This window comes from Oxyura jamaicensis, chromosome 5 (assembly GCF_011077185.1).
Source record: "Oxyura jamaicensis isolate SHBP4307 breed ruddy duck chromosome 5, BPBGC_Ojam_1.0, whole genome shotgun sequence".
Lineage (NCBI taxonomy): Eukaryota > Metazoa > Chordata > Aves > Anseriformes > Anatidae > Oxyura > Oxyura jamaicensis.
The window spans coordinates 52,137,518-52,155,567 of NC_048897.1; the positions used below are offsets into that span (position 1 = coordinate 52,137,518).

Consider the following 18,050-nt stretch of genomic DNA (forward strand, 5'->3'; position numbering starts at 1 on the left):
ATATTATATATATGCGCATGGTTTGCCTTAAAACGGAGAGCTGCCGCCTTTTCTACCCCGGGTCGGGCCGGCGCACTGAGGAAAACCACGGGGGGAAGGCAAGGGGCCACCAACCACCATGGCGCCCTCACGGCAACCGGCCGCCGGGCCCCGCCGCCATCTTGTTTAGCGTCACCACAGCAACGGGCGGGGAGCCGCCATCTTGTTTGGCGTCTCCACGGCGACCCGAGCGGCCGGGCCGGGCCGGGCCGGGCCGGACCGGGGGACGATGGCGGTCGCGGGGCGGCTGGAGGAGCTGGAGCTGAGCGCCGAGGAAGCGGAGCGGCTGCGGCAGGCCTTCCGCGAGCCGCGCTTCCGCGAGCTGTTCGCCGAGTACGCGGCCGAGCTGGCCGACCCCGAGCAGCGGCGGCTGTACGAGGAGGAGGTGACGGCTCTGGAACGGGAGCGCGGCGTGGAGGTGCGCTTCATCCACCCGACCCCCGGCTACGTGCTGCGCACCAGCCAGGCCGGCTCCCGCCGCTGCTACCTCAACGTCTGCAGCAACCCGCACGTCGACCGCCCGCAGGCCCGCGCCGAGCCCGGCGGCCACCGCTGGGCCTTGCCCTACAGCCTGGCGCCGGGCCGCGAGGAGCTGAGCCGGGGCGGCCGCCGCCGCTTGGTTTACGACGTGGTTTTCCATCCATCGGCCCTGCGCCTGGCCGCCCGCAGCCCCCGCTTCCGCCGCCTGCTCAGCGACACGGCGCTGGAGGCCGTGGAGCGCCGCTTCTCCGTGCAGCTCGACCGCACCAACGCCGCCGTTCTCCGCGGGGCCTCCTACAAGGGCGTCCCGCAGGCTCCCGTCATCCGCACCCCTCTGCCCGGCGGCCCGACGCCGCCGCCCGGCGACACCGGCTGCCCGCTGCCACCTTTCCCCGTCCCCGATCCCGTCCCGGACCCTCCCGCCTCCCCCCCGTCCCGTGAAACCGGCCCCACCACGCCTCGCTGGAGCCTCCGGCAGCGCTCCTACGTGGAGCTGCAGGACTACCGCTGCTGCCGCGACTCGGCGCCCAGCCCGGTGCCGCGGGAGCTGGTGGTGACGGTGGAGCTGCCGCTGCTGAGCTCCGCCGCCCAGGCCGTGCTCGACGTCCGCCCGCGGGAGCTGCGCCTCGACTCGCAGCGGCCCGCCTACCGCCTCCGCCTCCGCCTGCCCTACGCCGTGGACGAGAGCCGCGGCCGGGCCGCCTTCAACAAGGCCGAGCGGCGGCTGCTCGTCACGCTGCCCGTCGTGCAGCCCACCGGCCCCCGGCAGCCGCAGGAGGAGGACGGGGGGCGGCTGGAGGAGCCCGGCCCCGGCGGGGAGCCGGCGGCTGAGGGGGGCGGCGACGGGGCTGCTGCTCCTCCTCCTTCTCCTCCTCCTTCTTCCCCTCCTCCTTCCTCCTGCGGCACGTGGAGCAGTGAGGACCCCCCCGACCCCTCCACTCCCCCCGGGGATCCCCCCCGCTCAGGGGCCGCTTCCCCCGCCAGCCCCGAGCCCGGTGGCCTTACCGGGGGCTCCCCCCCGTGCCCAGCCCCTCTGGAGGCTGAGGACGGCCCGGGCGACATGGCTCAGCCCCGGGGCCACGGCAGCCCCGAGCCTGCCCTGTGCCCTCCCTTCCGCTGCCGCCAGGATGAGGCCTCCCTCACCCTGCTGCTGCCCGTGCCCGGCATCCAGCCCCAGAGCCTCCGGGGGGACGTGGGCACGAACCACTACAGCCTCCGCTTCTCCAGTGCCACCGCTGCCTACTCCCTCTTCCTGAGGTTTCCTCCAGCAAACAGGCTGGCAGCCCCCGAAACCAGCGTCAGTGTAAGCGCCCACAACGCTGCCATCGGGCTCGCCAAGGCCCCCGGGAGCACCGGGCCCTGGGAGAAATTCAGCTTCGGCCTTGACGCCTCTGCTCTGCAGGTAACAGCCTCAGGTGGCAGGTTGCTCATCCTGCTCCCGGCCGTGGCACAGCCTCGCTCGAGCGTGCGGCTCCCGCTTTTGGAGTTGTTTATGAATGATATCTCTGGGAGCCGTTAGGTTATCGGTCCCAGCTCGGAAGAAGCTGGTGATGACGGAAATCGCTTCCCTCCGAGGGCTGTGACCAGACGTCAGTGTAACGACACAATTAGCAGCGGTCTTGTACCAGCAGCACGGAGGTCATGCCACGGAGCTGATAACTTTGTCCTTGGAGCTGAAATGGCTTCTGCCTCCTGAGCTGATGTTTTTTTTTTTTTTTTTTTTTTTTTTTTTCCTAAGGGAAACACTGATAACAAAAACAGGGCCTGTGCTGTGTCCTTAGCTTTAGTCTTTAAGGCTGTGTAAACAACCATCTGGCTCATGCTGACCTGTGCGCATGAAGAAAGGAGGTGTTTATAAGACATCAGAGGTACATACATGCATACAACTCACTGAAGCAGGTGTGTGAGTATACCTGTCTGTCTTTCAGGACAGAATTTCTGTTTACATTGCAGGAACACCTGCTAGTTCAAGCAGGGTGCTACAGACAGCTGCTCACTGCCATTTTGCTGGCCTAGTTCTTCATCCCCTCTTCTTACAAATCCCAGTATGATTCTAGTTTAGATGTTTTATTATTTTATGGGTTGTTAGGCAGAGGATGATGCTCTGTGTGATGGGAGGAGCGTGGCATGTCTGCTGCATCTGGCTGATGCTACTAACTGAGAGCTGGCAGCCTCCCCAAAAAGATGCTCACCTTGTGGCACTCCTGCTGTGAAGAAGCACTGACACGAGTTTTGGGCAGAACTACATTATTCTGGAAGCTCAGTGCTTCAAAGAACTTCTCGTGAGCAGGGATTAAGGCTGCATAATTCTTATGTAACTTTTCAGCCCAGTGCTTTTGAGTTGAGCTTTGTTTTAGAACAACAAAACCCTTTGCAGTTTGGATCACAAACCATGGGAGTGCAAGTCCCCAAAACTAGCAGACAACATATATCCAGTGGGATGATGGCTTGGGGTGTCTTAATTGCTCTGTCCCTACAATTAGAAAATACTGCATGATTCTCGGGGAGATACAATTATCCAACTAATATACCTACAGCTGACTCTTCATATTTTATTTCCCATCTAGTAGGCTGCACACCTTTCCTGTGAACTCCTCTGAGGAAGGAGCTCATCGGTTTGGGTGCGGATCAGATGGATTTATTGAGAACCACCCACACGGAACTGTTTGCAGTGCGTTTCCTTGACTTTTACCAAAGCAGGAGCTTGCAAGTCTGTACAAGTGGGACCACAAAACATTTGGCACTAACGTTAATCGGTGTGATCCAGTACTGGGTGCCGAATTGCGTCAAGCTAGCCATGGTGCAGACTGCTGGCCCTGTTCTGTGTGTGTGTAGAAGGGACGGGTAGGCACTACGGGCATTTTACCTGCTTTTTCACGTAGTCTGGATTTCCATCTCTTTCATCACGTGCCATGCTGCACGTCAGTCTGCTTGCTCGTTATTTTATGGCAAACAGGCCTAAATGCAATCTTCCACTGTCGTATCTCACAGCCTGCTTAGTTTTCCAGGGAGTTTGGCAGAAGCAGTAAGGTGGTGAGGATGAAGTGGTTTGGACGCACTGCTGTCATACTCGGTTTCTTTAGCATTTGTCATTTTAAATGGTTGTAGCAAAAATCTACTTATTTTAGTGAAAAAGCAGCTTTCTGTGACTGTGGAGTTACTGCTGAAAATTCAGTTTGGGAAGAGGAGATTCTGCTTGAAGTGCGTCTTCGGTACGGTGGTTGATTGACATGTTTGCACGCTTTGATCTGTCTAATTGTTAGGCTGCTTGGTGTGTGTAGTCATTATTATGACTGGGGGAACATCCTTCTATTGAAAGGTGTTTAAAGGCTGGCCAGTAATGGGATTTTAGTCAATATTACCTTGTTGTGACAAAAAAAGTCTTTCAATGGCCTGAATTTATTATATATTGCCAAATGTTTTGGATGGAGTAGTGGGAGGAGGAGACTTGGAATTAGTCATAGGCCTCCCAGCCATTCATTCATGCAGCGGAGTAAAGAAGATTGATTTCTTCTGGGGTGCAGTCCTTTTGGATACAAGCCTGCAAACTGAAGCAGTTGAAATAATCTGAAGTCATTTGTTCTGTTTGCTTTTTTTTTTTAACTGCTGTTTCCCAGAAGTGCCTGTGCCAGCACAGATAGCTGCATTCACTCAGAGTGAAGTGAGAAAAATTAATATTTAATTAGAGCTACTATTATTTGCCGTCCTCTGTCCATTAACAATTTGCTTGTGGTCGTTTCTCTTCTACTTACGTTGATTTCTCCAATTTGTCTGCCGTAATTGCTGGTATTTTTTTCCTTTGAATCTATTCCTATAAATTAGAGCTACGTTTTCAGCGTTGAGGAGTTGCATCAGTCACAGAAGAGAGCGTTTCTGGAATATGCACAGCAGCAGCGCCCTGTTTAATGGCTTTAGGCAGCTTTTGGTGGGCTAGGTGAGCAGGGATTTTGTCCTTTACCTCCCAGTTGTTCTTCTGCCAGCTGCTTTGTAGCCTCTTCCCTACAGCAGCATAGCCAGAGGATAGCGCACGAAGAGGCCAGTGTTTTTTATGGGTGGGAAATGCCTGCTCTGCTGCCTCCTGGGAAGCTGCTTCTCACTGCAGACCAAGGGTTGCTGTTTTCCAGGCTGCTAGGAGCGGGCTCCTCGCTGGGTTGGTTACGGCGGAAATCTGCCCAGCTCAGCGGTGCCCCTTGCCACAGCGGCTGCTACAAACCCGTTAGGCTGCCCGTGGAATCGTCTCCCGTTAACGCGCCAAACGGACAGGAAAACGGGTAATTGTTCTCTGCATGAGCTGAATGCATCTCTTCAGCAGCCCCATCCCTGGACTCTGATGTTGTGCAGCGTCTATTGCTGGGTTTTTATTGCCCGTGTGCCTCTGCCAGATCAACGTGCGCGATAACAGGGCCAGTAATTGCACAGCCCTGCCTTGCGTGGTTGTCACGCTCCCGTTATCGTGCTGCCCTCTTTTCTCCTCAGAAATTGGACTGATACAGATAATGGTAGAAGAATGAGTCGAGCTTGTGCTTAGGACAACGTTCTTGAAACACAATTTCAAGGACTGGTTTTCCTTTTGTGAAGTCAGACACGTTTGAATCCCTGTGCTGAAAGACGATATATTTAGAGCGCAGTTTCCATAGATGCTGAGCAGTCTGGATCCTCACCCCAGCTAAAGCCAGTGCTTATTTTCAGCACATCTTTACCGTGCAACAGTCCTCCACCCCCCAGACCTTAAGTGTGTCATTGCCAGTATTCCTTCGTTTGGTAGCTCTTAACGTCCCCTTGGTTTTACCACTTCCCCGTACAACGCATAGCGCTCTGCTGACTCCGCGCCGTGACTTTTTAGTCAGCGTTTGCAGCCATTGCTTCTTTTTCTTTCTGAGTAGTTTTTCTCCTTGGCCATGCTCTCTCTTCACACTCGCCACGGTGAGCAGAAATCCTATAAAGACAGAAATTTCATAACTTTGGACTTCTTGGACCAGGGTCGCTTGTATTTCAAGGGCTTAAAAGTTATCTTTTGTCACCGGCAGTTGTGTTCAATCGCAGTACCAGCTGTACCAACCTCCTGCATCAGAGAATTCCCTTTCATTTTAAGAGAGCCTGCGCAGTATATTGTGAAAAAGAATGGCTGAGAGTTAGATAACCATTAATAAATCTGTAAGCCTGCCAGGCAAGGTTTCTGAGAACAGCGTGTCCCGGAACGTCCTGGTTTACGGCGGAGCTGGAGTAGGGAAATGGCTGAAATCGTGCCTTCGTGAAGCACCGTCGTCTTGCGTTTGGTCTCCCGGGGCTAACGCTTCATTCTGAACAGGAATAAATCCAGTTTTCTGGTGGGTGCATCGCAGCTACTGAGGCTTGGAGTCTCTGTTCTTGGCACGTGAAACATGTTTGGTAAATAATGAATTGCGCATGGCCCCAAAAGAGTCATGTGTGCCCGTTTTCACGTGACTAGAAACATGGGGGTAACGCAGGAATGCCCACTTGTGCTGACCCTCGCTCTTCTCGGCATGCTCAAGGACTTTGTTCGGAGGACCCCCTCGCTGTCCTGCTCCGGGGGTCTGGCTGGGGCACCCCAGAAAAAAAATATTGCTTTTTTTTATCCCATTACCGTACCATGTAGAATCTCCTCTTTGCTAACAAAGGAAAACAAAACCCAAACCAACAAACCTGTTGCAATAAAAGCCCACGTAACGCCATGGAGAATATTAAGATTTAATTCATGGTGAGGTGACTGCTGAGGAAGCGAGCCCCTGCAGAGCTCTGGAGAACAGGGGGGAGCATTTTCCTCTGCTTTGCTACAGACTGAGATTTATTTATTTTTAACGGTTACGGAATGAAAAATGTTGCACTAAACATTCCTGATTAGCTCATGGCTTGCAGTGTTTTTGTGAGGATTACCTAACACAGATACCCAAAAGGGAGCTGTGCAGCGACACAAAAGCTGTGCTTAACTTCTGGGGGAATGCCGATGTCTTCCTGGAGAAGGTTTTAGCAGGCATGTTACTGAACATGAAACGTCCTGTGATTTTTCTGCTTGGCACGGCCACCAGAGCCCAGCGAAGGAGATCCTTTCCAAGCTCTTGTTGCTTTTTTCCTTTAGAAAGGAGCTGGTGAATTCCGCGGAAGCGCTGTAACCCCTGGTGAGCGTGCTGCACATTGAGTGCCACGTGTCGAACCCGTGGACTTGGGCCTCCTGCTTTGACAGCAGGAATGCGAAGGGGCAGCTCCTCCACAACAAACACCCGCTGCGACCCGCGTGCAGAAAAATCATGAGAAGAGGATTATTTGTAGCTGTCTTTGTAACTGAGGGACCCAAATCTGAACTCTTGCTAACTAATCCCACTTGTTATCTCGTTAGACGTGGTATTTGTCCTGTCTGTGCCCTCGGACCTGTTGCAGGCGGTGCAGGTGATGGAGTGCCCAGAGACGTGGCCCCGGTGGGCGCTGCGGGGAGGCCACACTTTCCCTGGAGGAGAAGGCAGCTGCATGTGAGGTGCAGCCAGCAGAGCTCGCTGCTCCCAGCACCGGCAGGGTGTGCTGGGGGTGCTCCTGTGGGTGCACCCCCGGGCCCGTGCTGGGGCCCTCGTCGTGCCCGGCAGTCCCGAGGTTGGGGCTCTTGGGAAGAAACCGTCCTGGGTCCAGAAGCAACCGAGCGTGCAGCCTACGGAGTTGTGCTGGGAAGCATAAGATACCTCTTCATTTTAAGCCCCTGACCTTCAGGAAAAAAAAATCTGTACTGGAGAACAGAGCAGATGCTGCGGTGTGCTCCTGAAGGGCACTTGGAGATCCTAGCAGAGGTGCTGGATCCCAGCTGGCTGCGAGATCAGATGCACTCCTGCTCGCTCTACTTTTGCCCTCGTTTCCACACCGTTTTGAGCTGTGTTACGTGCTGCCTTTCAATTCCTCCATCTGCGTTACAGTTTTCAGTTTCTGAACTATTGTGAAGAGTTGATAGACTTCGGTTAGGGATCACTTCTTAGAAGGTGATGCTAGAAACCGAGACTGTTCTGCTTAATCTTACAGAAGTTTATTTTTGGTTCATTTAATCGTGCGCTCAGCGTTTCAGGACTCTTGGCAAGTTTTTGGGAGGCCGGAGGAGGTTGGAAAAGAAGAACAGTACAGGCATATTTGATTTTTTTTGGATTGTAACCTCTCTAACTTAAAAATCATAGTTTTCTTCTGATATAAAAGTCTAATATCTGAATAGCCTTTAATTGCTAGGCGCATTATGGGAGTCATGTACTTACCCAGAACAGTTGTGTCAGGAAACGTTATTAACCTATTGATTAAGCACATGAAAGCATCTTTTGAGCTGTTTTATAAGGTGCCCATGACTGCAAAGATTAAAATTTTCTCCCCCGTTCAGTAATTCTGTTCTCCACAACCTTCAGAGCCCCGTGCTGAGCTGGTTTGCAGTGGGACTGTGCGGACCGAGGGCTGGCAGGTCGGTAGGTCCAAGTCTCTTCTCTCGTTGCAATCAGCCTCTCGCTGCAGCCGGCGTGCACGTAATGCAAGCCCGAGGTCTGTCCTGCTGCAAAGCTGGTGATGAGTTTGCGTAACGTGATGCAGAGCCAGGTACTCGGGTGCTTGGGGGGACCCACGCTGGGCTGCGACCGCTGGCGCTGCGGGGACGCGCTGCCGTGCGAGGGCTGCGCTGCAAGGCAGGGCCGTCCCTGCTAACCTTCGTGTCCATTTGGCCTGGGGTTGGCTGCAGGGAAAAATGAGCCTGGACCAAGCAGCAGCAGACTGGGGGGGGAGGGGGGAAACAAGTGTGATTCTAAGTTGCTACCGGCCTGGCATAAATATCAGGAAACAAACTGTTTAAAACCGCATCATTACTTCACAGGGTCATTGAAATCATCTGTGGAAGCCTGTCCTCTGCTGCTCTCGTAAGCCAGAGCAAACAGGCTTTAAATAAATTCCTGGATCACTTTTTGCCAAACTCTGTGCTTTGATAACATCTGCAGTCATATAAATGCCTCGGCATATGCTCGCAGTGAATGCAAAGTTCGAATTACAGTTGCTGGTTGTCTGAACACGCTAATGGCAGTCATTGTCTCGGTAACAAACGGCACTGCTTGTGTGTACAGCACACGGCATTCTGATTTATGACAGGCCACTGGTGACAAAACTTTAAATACTTCCTTGAAATGTGAGCGTGCGGCTCGGGGAATACGTTGCCAAGCTGGTGCTAAACCTGGAGGAACGGGCTCGTGGTAATTCAAGTGGTGCAGGCATCATCTCAGGCAACATCACCTCTTATCGTTGTCTAGAGTACTGATCAGCAGGCCTTCCGTTCTGTTTTCTTAACTGGTTTTCTTCACAGGAAATACTGTTATTTTGCTTTGAATCAGAAAAAAATAAATAGTGGGGGTTGTTTCTGAAGGGCGATGCTGTGCCTGGCGCTCCCTGACGCCAAGCCCCCACTCGCTTCGGTGCCGGCGCTCCCGGCCTTGGCTGCAGAGGCGGCTCCAGCTGCAGCTTCCCGACCCTCACGGTCACTCGGAGGGGCCCTCTCGGATCTGCTCACGTCTCCTGCCCTTTCCCCAGTGCCCTTGTGATGCCGTTTCTGCCCCCCGTGCTGCTGCTCGGCCAGGGCTGTACTGGGCAGCCCCTGCGAGGGACCGGCCAGTGGAAGTCAGGTCAGACAAAGAGACCTGGGGACGTGGTTTGCTGTCTTTAGACATAGCAGAACTGTTGTCATTTAAAGCATCTCCTCTCTGGATTCCTGCACCTGGGATTTGGTTTTGTTGTTGCGTGGCTTACAGACATCAGCCAGATCGGGTACCGCTGTTGTTAGGAGCACAAATGCACAGTAAGAATCCTTTTATAAACGGCTTATGCTCTCGCTAGACAAAACAAATACAGGTTCAGAGGGGAAAAAAACCACATTATCCTCATTTTATATAGAAAAATGAAGGCAAAAAGACTTAAGTACAGTCACAGCAGCTCTGGGGGGAAGCAGAGAATCACAGCCACGGTGCTGAGACCAGAGCCCGCAGTGGTTGAGCCCCGCAGGGAGCACTGCACTGTGTGGGCACGGCGACGGGAATGAATCCCCTGTGCTGCCCAAGGCCGTGCTGATGATCCAGGTCACGAACGCTGGGAGTTTGTGCCCGTGCTGCACGCCTTGTTCCTTTACCCTGACCCCTTCTGAACTCTGCAGAATATTCCTGTGACCCCAGCACACCAGCGGGGTCCCTCTGGCAGGCGAGAAAGGAAGGAACAGGAGGGAATAACCACTCTGGGGGCTCCGTACACGACAACGTGAGATGCATCTCTGTTACGGGAGGGTTTTCTGCCAGGGAACAGGGCCGTAGTTCAGCCTCCTCACAGACCGCCTGCACCCGCTGTTGGATGTTTGCCTGGATTGTAATCTTTCTGGGTAGAAAATGTATTTAATCCTGTGCTTTTGAAAACCAGCACTACGTTACGACATCCCATATTGTGATTTCTAATTTAAATAGCGAAAAAACAAGCTATTTTATTTTTCCCATGCAGATTTTTTTTTACAGATGACAGTTAAATTTTGTACTGTAGGAGCACTGCAGCATCTGACTGTGCATAAGGCTACATCCGTAGGGGGCCAAAAATGTGCAGAACTGCCTTTTTGCTTCTCAGCCTGCAAGATGGCAGTGACAATTGAATTAAACTTGAGTTGGGTTGACAAGAGGGTAGAACTGGAACGATAAAATTAAAAATATGACTTAAAATAGATGGCTTACAACTTTTTCCTACTATTTCCAATGAAACAATTGTTAAATGGGAAAGGTAATTCTCAGAGCATAAGAATAGTCCTAAGTCAGAGCATTTTTACTGTGAAGTCTGTCTGTACCCACAGCCTAGAGCAGATGTTTTCGGAAGAAGGACAGGGCGAGCTCTGTCATTCTTATGAAACGCTCCTCCAGGATATATTTTAGGACGATTAATTACCTGTAAGTGATTTAAATCTTAAAACCTGTAGCAACATGTTTCACCCTGCTTCTGAACGGCACATCAAGGGCCTCAAAATGTGCCCCAGACCGTCCGTAACTGTGGTACCTCTGTTTTCTCCTACCGGTGTTTACTCTTGCCTAAGTGGAGATCTGAGAAACCTTCTCAGATGGATGTGAAACAGATATTGTCATGCATGTTTCATAGCTTTTGCTTTAGAAGGTCTGATCTCTAAGCCTGAGGAATGAATGAAGTGTTTACATTTTCCTAAAGTAAGACACTGAAACAAATCCATAAATGCTTGAGGCCTTCCTGACGTTAAGGCGGGTGAGGACAGCAGAACAGTGCTGTGCGGATCATTCCTCGGAGGGAACCTAGATCTATATATTAATCACGTATCAAAGAGAGAAAACAAAAGTTTCTCTCTGTGTATAATGAGGATCCACGCTTGTAATCAAAATGAGCTAAGCACCGCGGTCCAAATTCGTTTCACCTCATCGCTTCTGAATGGCCAGCGTTGGGTCTATCTAGAAGTGAGTGTGCTGTGAAAAGTGCTTTGTGAATCGGGGTCCTAGCGATGCTTTGAGAGGGCTTCTTGCTCCAGTGGCACTCAACTGTAGTACAACAAGAACATAACCTATTCTTTCTTTTCTTTAGGAGAGATTGTTTGTCAGTGAAGAAAACGTTGATGGATTCCTAGACACTGTTCTATGCCCTTCCTTTTCTACACAGTCAGAACTGGAAAGTCAACCATTAATTGAAGTGCTTGATGTTACAGAGGACAGAAGTCAAATCAGGCTGAAGGTAAGGATCGCTGGCAGTTGTATGTATCACTGATGGATTTGTGTACTTCAGCCTCATAATATCAAATCTGACTGGAGCAGCTTTGTTCCTGTTTTGTCTTGATACAGCAGGGAAAACCACAGAGTACGGTGCATCTGTAAGTATAAATGCCAGCTTTTAGAAACGGGTTCATGCTTCTGCCTTTTAATGTGGCCAAGGGATCGAAATGTCCAGGATTTCATTGGAAAGATGGAAAGCCGTGACAAAATCATTGAAAACAGTACTTTCTCCTGGCAGATGTCTTCAGAACAGAACCAGAGTTTTCTTAAAATGGAACTAAATGAGTGAATACCGCATGTTCTTCATGTGTACAAAAATTTGTGTCCATAGAGCCCGTGGTTAAAGCATGCCACCTTTTGCACAGACACCTTTAGGGTAGAGCCTGGTGACCAGAGCTGAGCATACCCCACAGGGGGCCTGGGGTCATGGAATCACAGAGCAGAAGAGTTTGGGTTGGAAGGGACCTTAAAGATCCTCTATTTCCACCCCCCTGCCATGGGCAGGGGTGGGAAGGAGAGGCCAAGAAGCTGCCTGCACAGCATGAAAGAGAAGGGGCTCATTAAGATGGACAGAGGGTGCTCAGTTGCTGCCAGTGTTTCACGCTCTCCGCCTTATCACAAAGATAGAGAAAACCTTGAGGATTTTGTCTGTGAAGAATGGGGTCTTGTTATCTCTGTTCAGTCCAATTGTTTGAATACTTGGTGGTTTCCTGTTGTGTAGATAGTTAAACGCGGGACGATTCATCTTAAACTCTGGTCTCAAAATCACAGCTTGTAATGTTTAAGGCATCATTCAGGCTCCCCCTCTTCCTCGGTCACCTCTCTATGTAAGGGGTACAGGGGGGTCTGTTTCTGAAGTTTGTCCCAGGATTAAAGTGACCTCCCTCTGCAAGGTAGGAAACTGAAAGGTGAAGCTTAAAGAACTTGTCAGAAATCATTTGGAAAACTTGCACCAGTATTAGAAAAGAAATTAACTCTTTTGGCTCTTCATCTTCTGTTTTTCATTTTTTTTTCTTATTTAGGATTTAATTTCACAGGGGCATGACCATCACAGTTTTTCTCCCTTCTGTTTGTCAGAAGAAAACATGACTAGTTTTGTAAACAGGAAAACGTGAGGTAAAGCCCCCAAATCGACTGGGATTTCTTGATAGACATTGCACCAGAAATTCACTTAAAACTCCTCTTGAAGGAAAGATAATACACAGGGACAGTGGGGTTACTTTTGTGGCCGTGAGCCGGAGATGGCAGATAGAGTTAACGTGCAGATGACTTCTTGGAAAGCAAGCTCAGATGAGGCACGTGACTGCAGTAACTTGGCTGGGGGACTGGAGTTTGCCCTAACAGCAGTGCTTCCAGCAGTACTTGACAGACTTCACTTTTGTAGCTAGCGTGGACGGCATAAAAATTCAAAATCTGGATTGTTGGAGAGCTAAGGTGGATGTTTTGGTACCTAAGGAAGGGAAAGTGGGCTAGCTTAAATGATTCCCGCTTCCCTGTGGGAGAACCACGCAGCGCCGAGGACTTCCTGGTACATTTCTGCCGTGTCTTTAGTGGTGCGAGCAGTGGCTTTGGGGTCAGGAGGGGCTGGGGAAGTGAGAGAGCAATGCAGGGCTGTGAATCCCTGAATTCAGCTGCTCCTGGGCACAGCCTGCCTGACCCTGGCTGCCCACTGCTGGGGACGTACGGCTTACCTGCCACTTTTTGTTAGCTAGCGACTGCTTCAGCAGTGGGATTGGTAACTGCTACCTAGGCAGGAGCAGGTCTCTCAGTTCGTGCTCTCCTGAGGCAAACAGGAACAATTCCTCGATGAACTCACTTAGGCTGACTGAGAGGGCTGACTGACAGCTCACGCACCAGATACTGCTTTCTCATACAACAAGGGAGTGATTTCCTTACCTGTAAGGCTAACGCACGCTTCTTGCAATGAAGGTTTAGAGCCTCTGACTGATTTTTATCCCCCGAGTTCCAGAAAACAAGGGCCTGGGTGTGGTGACTGGCCTTTTTTCCCCCATGCCCCCCGTTCATTGTGATATCTGCTGTGACTGTGGCAGCTGCCCTGCAGCATTTCCTACCGCGGAGGAAACCTTTGGGAAGCGAGCAGCCTCCCTGCCACTTGTTCCCACGCACTTTTACAGGATCAGGAAACCCTCGGCACCGTACCGACTGCTTTGTGGTGGCAGATGTTGGAGGAACAAGTGTTCTGGCCTGATGTTACAGCAGTTCTCTGTGCATGGTTGGTTTCAAATTTAAAACAATTTATTTCCTCAACAGCCGCAGGAAGCTGCCCATAGTGAACGTGATGAAAAAGAACAAACAGCGAACAGCTCAGAAGGAGATCCCGCTGAGAAGACGAACGATGACTCCTTCCAAACCAAGACAGAAACAACCTGTACTGCAGCTGACACGGTTGAAGATTGTGCTACAGAAAGCAGCAAAACTTCTACATCTCTTGTACCAGCTGAAACAATAGGAAAAGGAGACTGTAGTTCACACCATTGTTTGCAGCATGAACCTTCTGACACCAGTTCAGCAGTTCCTGGCAAATCTAGGAGCAACGAACCAGATTTAGACTGCGCTCTCACAGTAGGTGAAACGGCTGCGTCCTCAGCATCTGACAAACAAGCGGGCCTTCTGCTGGAAGGGCAGGCGAAAATGGAAGGGGAGGAAGCAGCTGCAGACGCAGAGCCGGCCCGCGGGACGCCGGGCAGCAGACCGGCCTCGCCGCTCCTCCGAGAGGTGAGCACGCAGGATGGGAGCGTGCAGATCACCAGGGATCACACCACGCACTGCGCGGTCACGTTTCAGAATTCTTTGCTGTACGAACTGGACTAGTTTGATTGTTTCAGGATTTCCTTCTGTTGTTTGTTGCTTACTGAGACTTCCACGCGCTGGTTTAGGACTTCAGGGCTAAAAGCAGAAAACAGGCTCCTACTGAAACCGTTCTGTTTCCACGTCAACTTAGAATACTTGAGGCGTTCATAATTTTTCAAGTTAGTGGGTCTGAGTTTCCTTTAATTATACGTATGAGCTGAAATAGTGTTACTGACAAGAATGATGCAGCTGAAGGTGAATCTAAGTTCCTGGAAGACAATGCAGCTTTATTATTTATTTCACTTTCTTAATCTCTTACTAAATTACACAGGTTATTTGTATATATCCTCCTCCTAATGGCTCCCTCAGGAACTGCTGTATTTAGTCCACCTAGAAATGAGCGGTGTTCATCATTTTTTTCAAACCCTTCATTTCGTGATAATCGCAGGATTAGGCTGCCACTGATTTTTAGCAATCAAATGAAATTTCTAATTACATGGAGAAGTTCTAATTAGTCTCCTAGAAATAATCATCATTTAAACTATGTATTCCACCCTGGTATATTACTTCAGTTATGCAGCATCCAAACATACCCCGGTCTGTCAAGTGAACAAATTCAATTCCACAATAGAAGCATCCTGTCTTGTGGCATCTGCTGCCAAGTATTTACAGTTTGTAAAATGGATTCATTTCATCCAGAGTAGATTCACTTTTCAGTTCTGTGTCAGCTTCAGCCTGCTGTTTACTAGTTCGTGTCTCCGAGGTGTGATAACCAAAAGAACGTATCTATAATAAACTTTCGGTTCCCTTTCTCACTCCTTCTGACATAACTTCTGGTTTTTTGTTTTGAGTTGTACACGACAAAAATGTACCTTAGAAGATTTTTTTTTGACTTGTTTCACAGCTGCTCTGGAATCTCTCCTACGTTGCTCTGTTAAAGGCAAGTGCTGGCAGGGACGGGGGTACGCAGCGTGTGTGATACTTCTACAAGTTCAGCGGAAGCCAAAAGATTTGTGCCAGCGCAGCACGGCTCCAGCTGAACGAGGGTGGGCGTTTCGCTGGGTTAAGTTTAACCCAGATCGATTCTGTCACACAGTTGTGCAACTCCTCGTGGGAGGTACTAAGGGGCTGGCACAACTGGCGCAGCTCTTTTCAGAATCAGCCCTGACTTTGTGAAACTATGAAAATGGAGCAATTTCCAAAGCTCGTACAAAATCTTGGCAGTAAAATTACCCGTTAAAAAAAAAAATGTTTTATCATGGCACATTCCAAATAAACATCTGCATACTATTTAAAGTATTTCACAAACCCTGGCGCTCTCTCAAACGAACATTTAACTGATACATTCACAACCCATAAAGCAGGTGACAAATGCTGGTAAAAGCCAAGCCTTGCTGCAAGTCCTTCCCTTCAATTAGTAACTGTGATCGCTGGAGTCAGAAGGACGCCAACCCCGTTAGCTAATTAAAAAGGGAAGTTTGTTTTTTTTCCCTCCCTCCAAATCTCTCAGCATAAGCTCTACCTGTTTGTCTGTCACCTCAGCTGAATGTTTGCTTTTGCTGCCACTCTTCTGTTCCACAAAAAGCTCCGTAGGTGCTGCTGCTGCCAGTTGTGCTTTACAGTGAAGTGCCATCAAAGCAGATGCAGCGTTACACTTAGAACAGGCGAATAAGTGCTCGGAGTTACGCAGCGGCGCTGCTCTGTTACTCGTGGCTGCCGGCCCCGCTTCGGCGCGTTTCCAGCACGCAGCAGAACCGTCACCGGTCCCCTTACACGGCTCGCTGATCTGGAAGTGCACTTTTTAGTTTTGTTCCAAACAAAAGAGCGTGAGGGTGTCACGCACTTGTTTCTCTATTCTAACTCAATTAGTAAGCATCATTAAAAAATTAATAAAGTTAAACGCACGCTCCTGGAACGGCCGATGGCATCTCTTCAGCTCTCCGGACTAAAGAAACCCACCCCCCCTGCACCCTCCCGCCCCAGTCCTGGCTTTCTAGCAACACAAGGTGATGTTATCTTTTTGGGATAATCAAGAACTCCTCTGGTATTACAAAACAACAGAATTTTATTTTGGCAGAACTAAAAAAATCGTATATATTTATCTACATTGTAGTAAAAACAATGATTTCTTTTTTCCTTCATATATTCATCAACACATCGCAAACCAACCGGGACGCAGGTACCGAGGGCCGCGGGGAGGCTCAGTCCGCTCGCTCCTCACCACGCGCTGCCCCTTCCACGCTGCACCAAGGGCACGTCGGGGGAAAAAGGAACAAAAAGCACACTGTGAGCACCCGGAGGGATGCACTTAGGTAAGTTATTTCCTCCTCCTCCCAGTAAGACAGCGACGGCCGCCTTCTGCGCACGGGTGTCGAGGCTGCTCCGAGCGGCCCAGCGGCAGCAAGCCGCCCGTCTCTGAAGGCTGGTGGCCGAACATGAAAGATGACCATCGTGGGACGCCTTTTACAAGAACGTTTATTCATATTAAAGCAGAAACCAACCCATAAATGCTTTTATACATGTGTGTGCCTGTAAAAGACAGTATGGAGCAATTCAGAAAGAAAAAGGCTGCGAGCGCGATCCTCACTGAAGTCTGCGGTAACTCTTACAGAGTTCGTGGTCCCGAATGTCCCCCCAGCCTCCGTTTTTCACGTGGGGGGACAGGGGTGCCATGGAGTACCTTTTACTGATACTCATGGCTTCGGGGAACAGGTACTGTCGGTTGCTGTTCAAGAGAGAGTCGATTTTGGCACTCTGGGTGGACGGTCTGCAGGATTTCTTGTGGTGCATGCCACAGTCCCCCGTGTGGAAAATCCTGGGGATTTCGGGGACCAGCACTTTCCAGAACTTTGGAAGACAGGAGACAGTCAAGTGCTGCAGAGTCCAGTCCCAGTTGTAGTCATCGTAGGTGCAGAAGGCGTCCGTGCACTCGATGAGCTTCTGGTAGGTGTCTCTGCCAAAGGCCATGCCCATGTTGTGCTCGGTGGACTTCCACGTCTTCATTTCCACCTTGTCGGCGCGGCCGGCGAAGCCGCCACGCACGGGGCTGTAGGTGCCCAGCGAGACGATCTGGCACTCGGGGCACTCGCGCTCGCGCAGCGCCCACAGCTTTTTGAGGACGTGGTAGAAGTCGGGCGCCAGGTAGTGGTCCTCCTCCAGAAAGACGACGGGCCCGGCGTGCTCTCGCAGCGCCCGCACCCGCTCCCAGACGAAGTGCAGCTTCCACCACCAGTGGTGCTTGGTCTGCGAGAAGCGGGCCTCGCGGTAGTGCCCGAAGGAGTCGGGGTACTCGGCGTTGATGCAGCCCAGCCGCAGGGCCGCCGCCTTGCCCACGTCGCGGGGGCAGTCGCGGGGGTCGTGGCCGGGGAACTCGCGGGGGTAGAGCTGGATGCTGAAGGGGAAGAAGACCTGCAGCACCGGGCAGAAGTCCACGCCGGCCGCCAGCCGGTTCAGCTCCTCGGCCCACAGGTCGTGGCTCAGCACCAGCAGCACGTTCTCCACGCCCGCCGCCCGCCGCAGCGACTCGAGCAGCAGCCGCAGGTGCTCGGCTCGATCGTGCACCTGCACCACCAGCACCACGTCGGCGGCACCGGCACCGGCACCTCGGGCCGGGAAGCGCCCCGCGTTGCTCAGCGGCTGGTCGAAGTTCAGCCGGTAGACGAGCGAGCGGTAGCTCCGCGTCTCGTTCTCGGCGGGCAGCGGGACGAGCTGGGGGGCGGCCGAGGCCGAGGCGTTGGCGGCGGGGCGGCGAGGCGGCGGCGGAGGAGGCGGCGGCGGCGGCTCGCTCGCCCGCGGCGGTTCCCCGGTGCCGCCCCGCTGCTGCCTCCGCCGCCCTCCGCTCCAAAGCACCAGCGCGCAGGCCGCCAGCGCCAGCGCCAGCAGCAGCACCTTGCGCTTGTAGATCCGCAGCCTCATCCTCCTCCGCCACCCGCCGCCGGCGGCCGCCGA

At 51.9% G+C, this 18,050-nt stretch overlaps 2 protein-coding genes across 2 annotated transcripts in view; one reads left to right on the plus strand and one right to left on the minus strand.

The window, feature by feature from the left end:
* Positions 1 to 158: 158 nt before the first annotated feature.
* On the plus strand, positions 159 to 15,005 carry DNAAF2 (dynein axonemal assembly factor 2). The gene is made up of 4 exons (XM_035328036.1): positions 159 to 1,338; positions 1,435 to 1,921; positions 11,107 to 11,253; positions 13,563 to 15,005. Exons 1-4 carry the CDS (start codon positions 269 to 271, stop codon positions 14,121 to 14,123), a joined length of 2,265 nt encoding a protein of 754 aa, XP_035183927.1. The 5' UTR covers positions 159 to 268; the 3' UTR covers positions 14,124 to 15,005.
* A 1,142-nt stretch (positions 15,006 to 16,147) lies between these two features.
* The window catches only part of MGAT2 (alpha-1,6-mannosyl-glycoprotein 2-beta-N-acetylglucosaminyltransferase), a 2,397-nt gene continuing 494 nt past the window's right edge, over positions 16,148 to 18,050 (minus strand). The window contains exon 2 of the mRNA XM_035328027.1: positions 16,148 to 18,048. Coding sequence (XP_035183918.1) covers positions 16,686 to 18,048 — 1,363 coding nt within the window. The 3' untranslated portion in view covers positions 16,148 to 16,685. The remainder of the gene's footprint in view (positions 18,049 to 18,050) is intronic.

Coding starts and splice junctions, on each gene's coding strand:
- DNAAF2 (XM_035328036.1), top strand. CDS start 269: ATGGCGGTCGCGGGGCGGCTGGAGGAGCTGGAGCTGAGCGCCGAGGAA. Junction 1,339..1,434: donor GAGCCCGGCCCCGGCGGGGA/GCCGGCGGCTGA, acceptor CACGTGGAGCAG/TGAGGACCCCCCCGACCCCT. Junction 1,922..11,106: donor TTGACGCCTCTGCTCTGCAG/GTAACAGCCTCA, acceptor TCTTTTCTTTAG/GAGAGATTGTTTGTCAGTGA.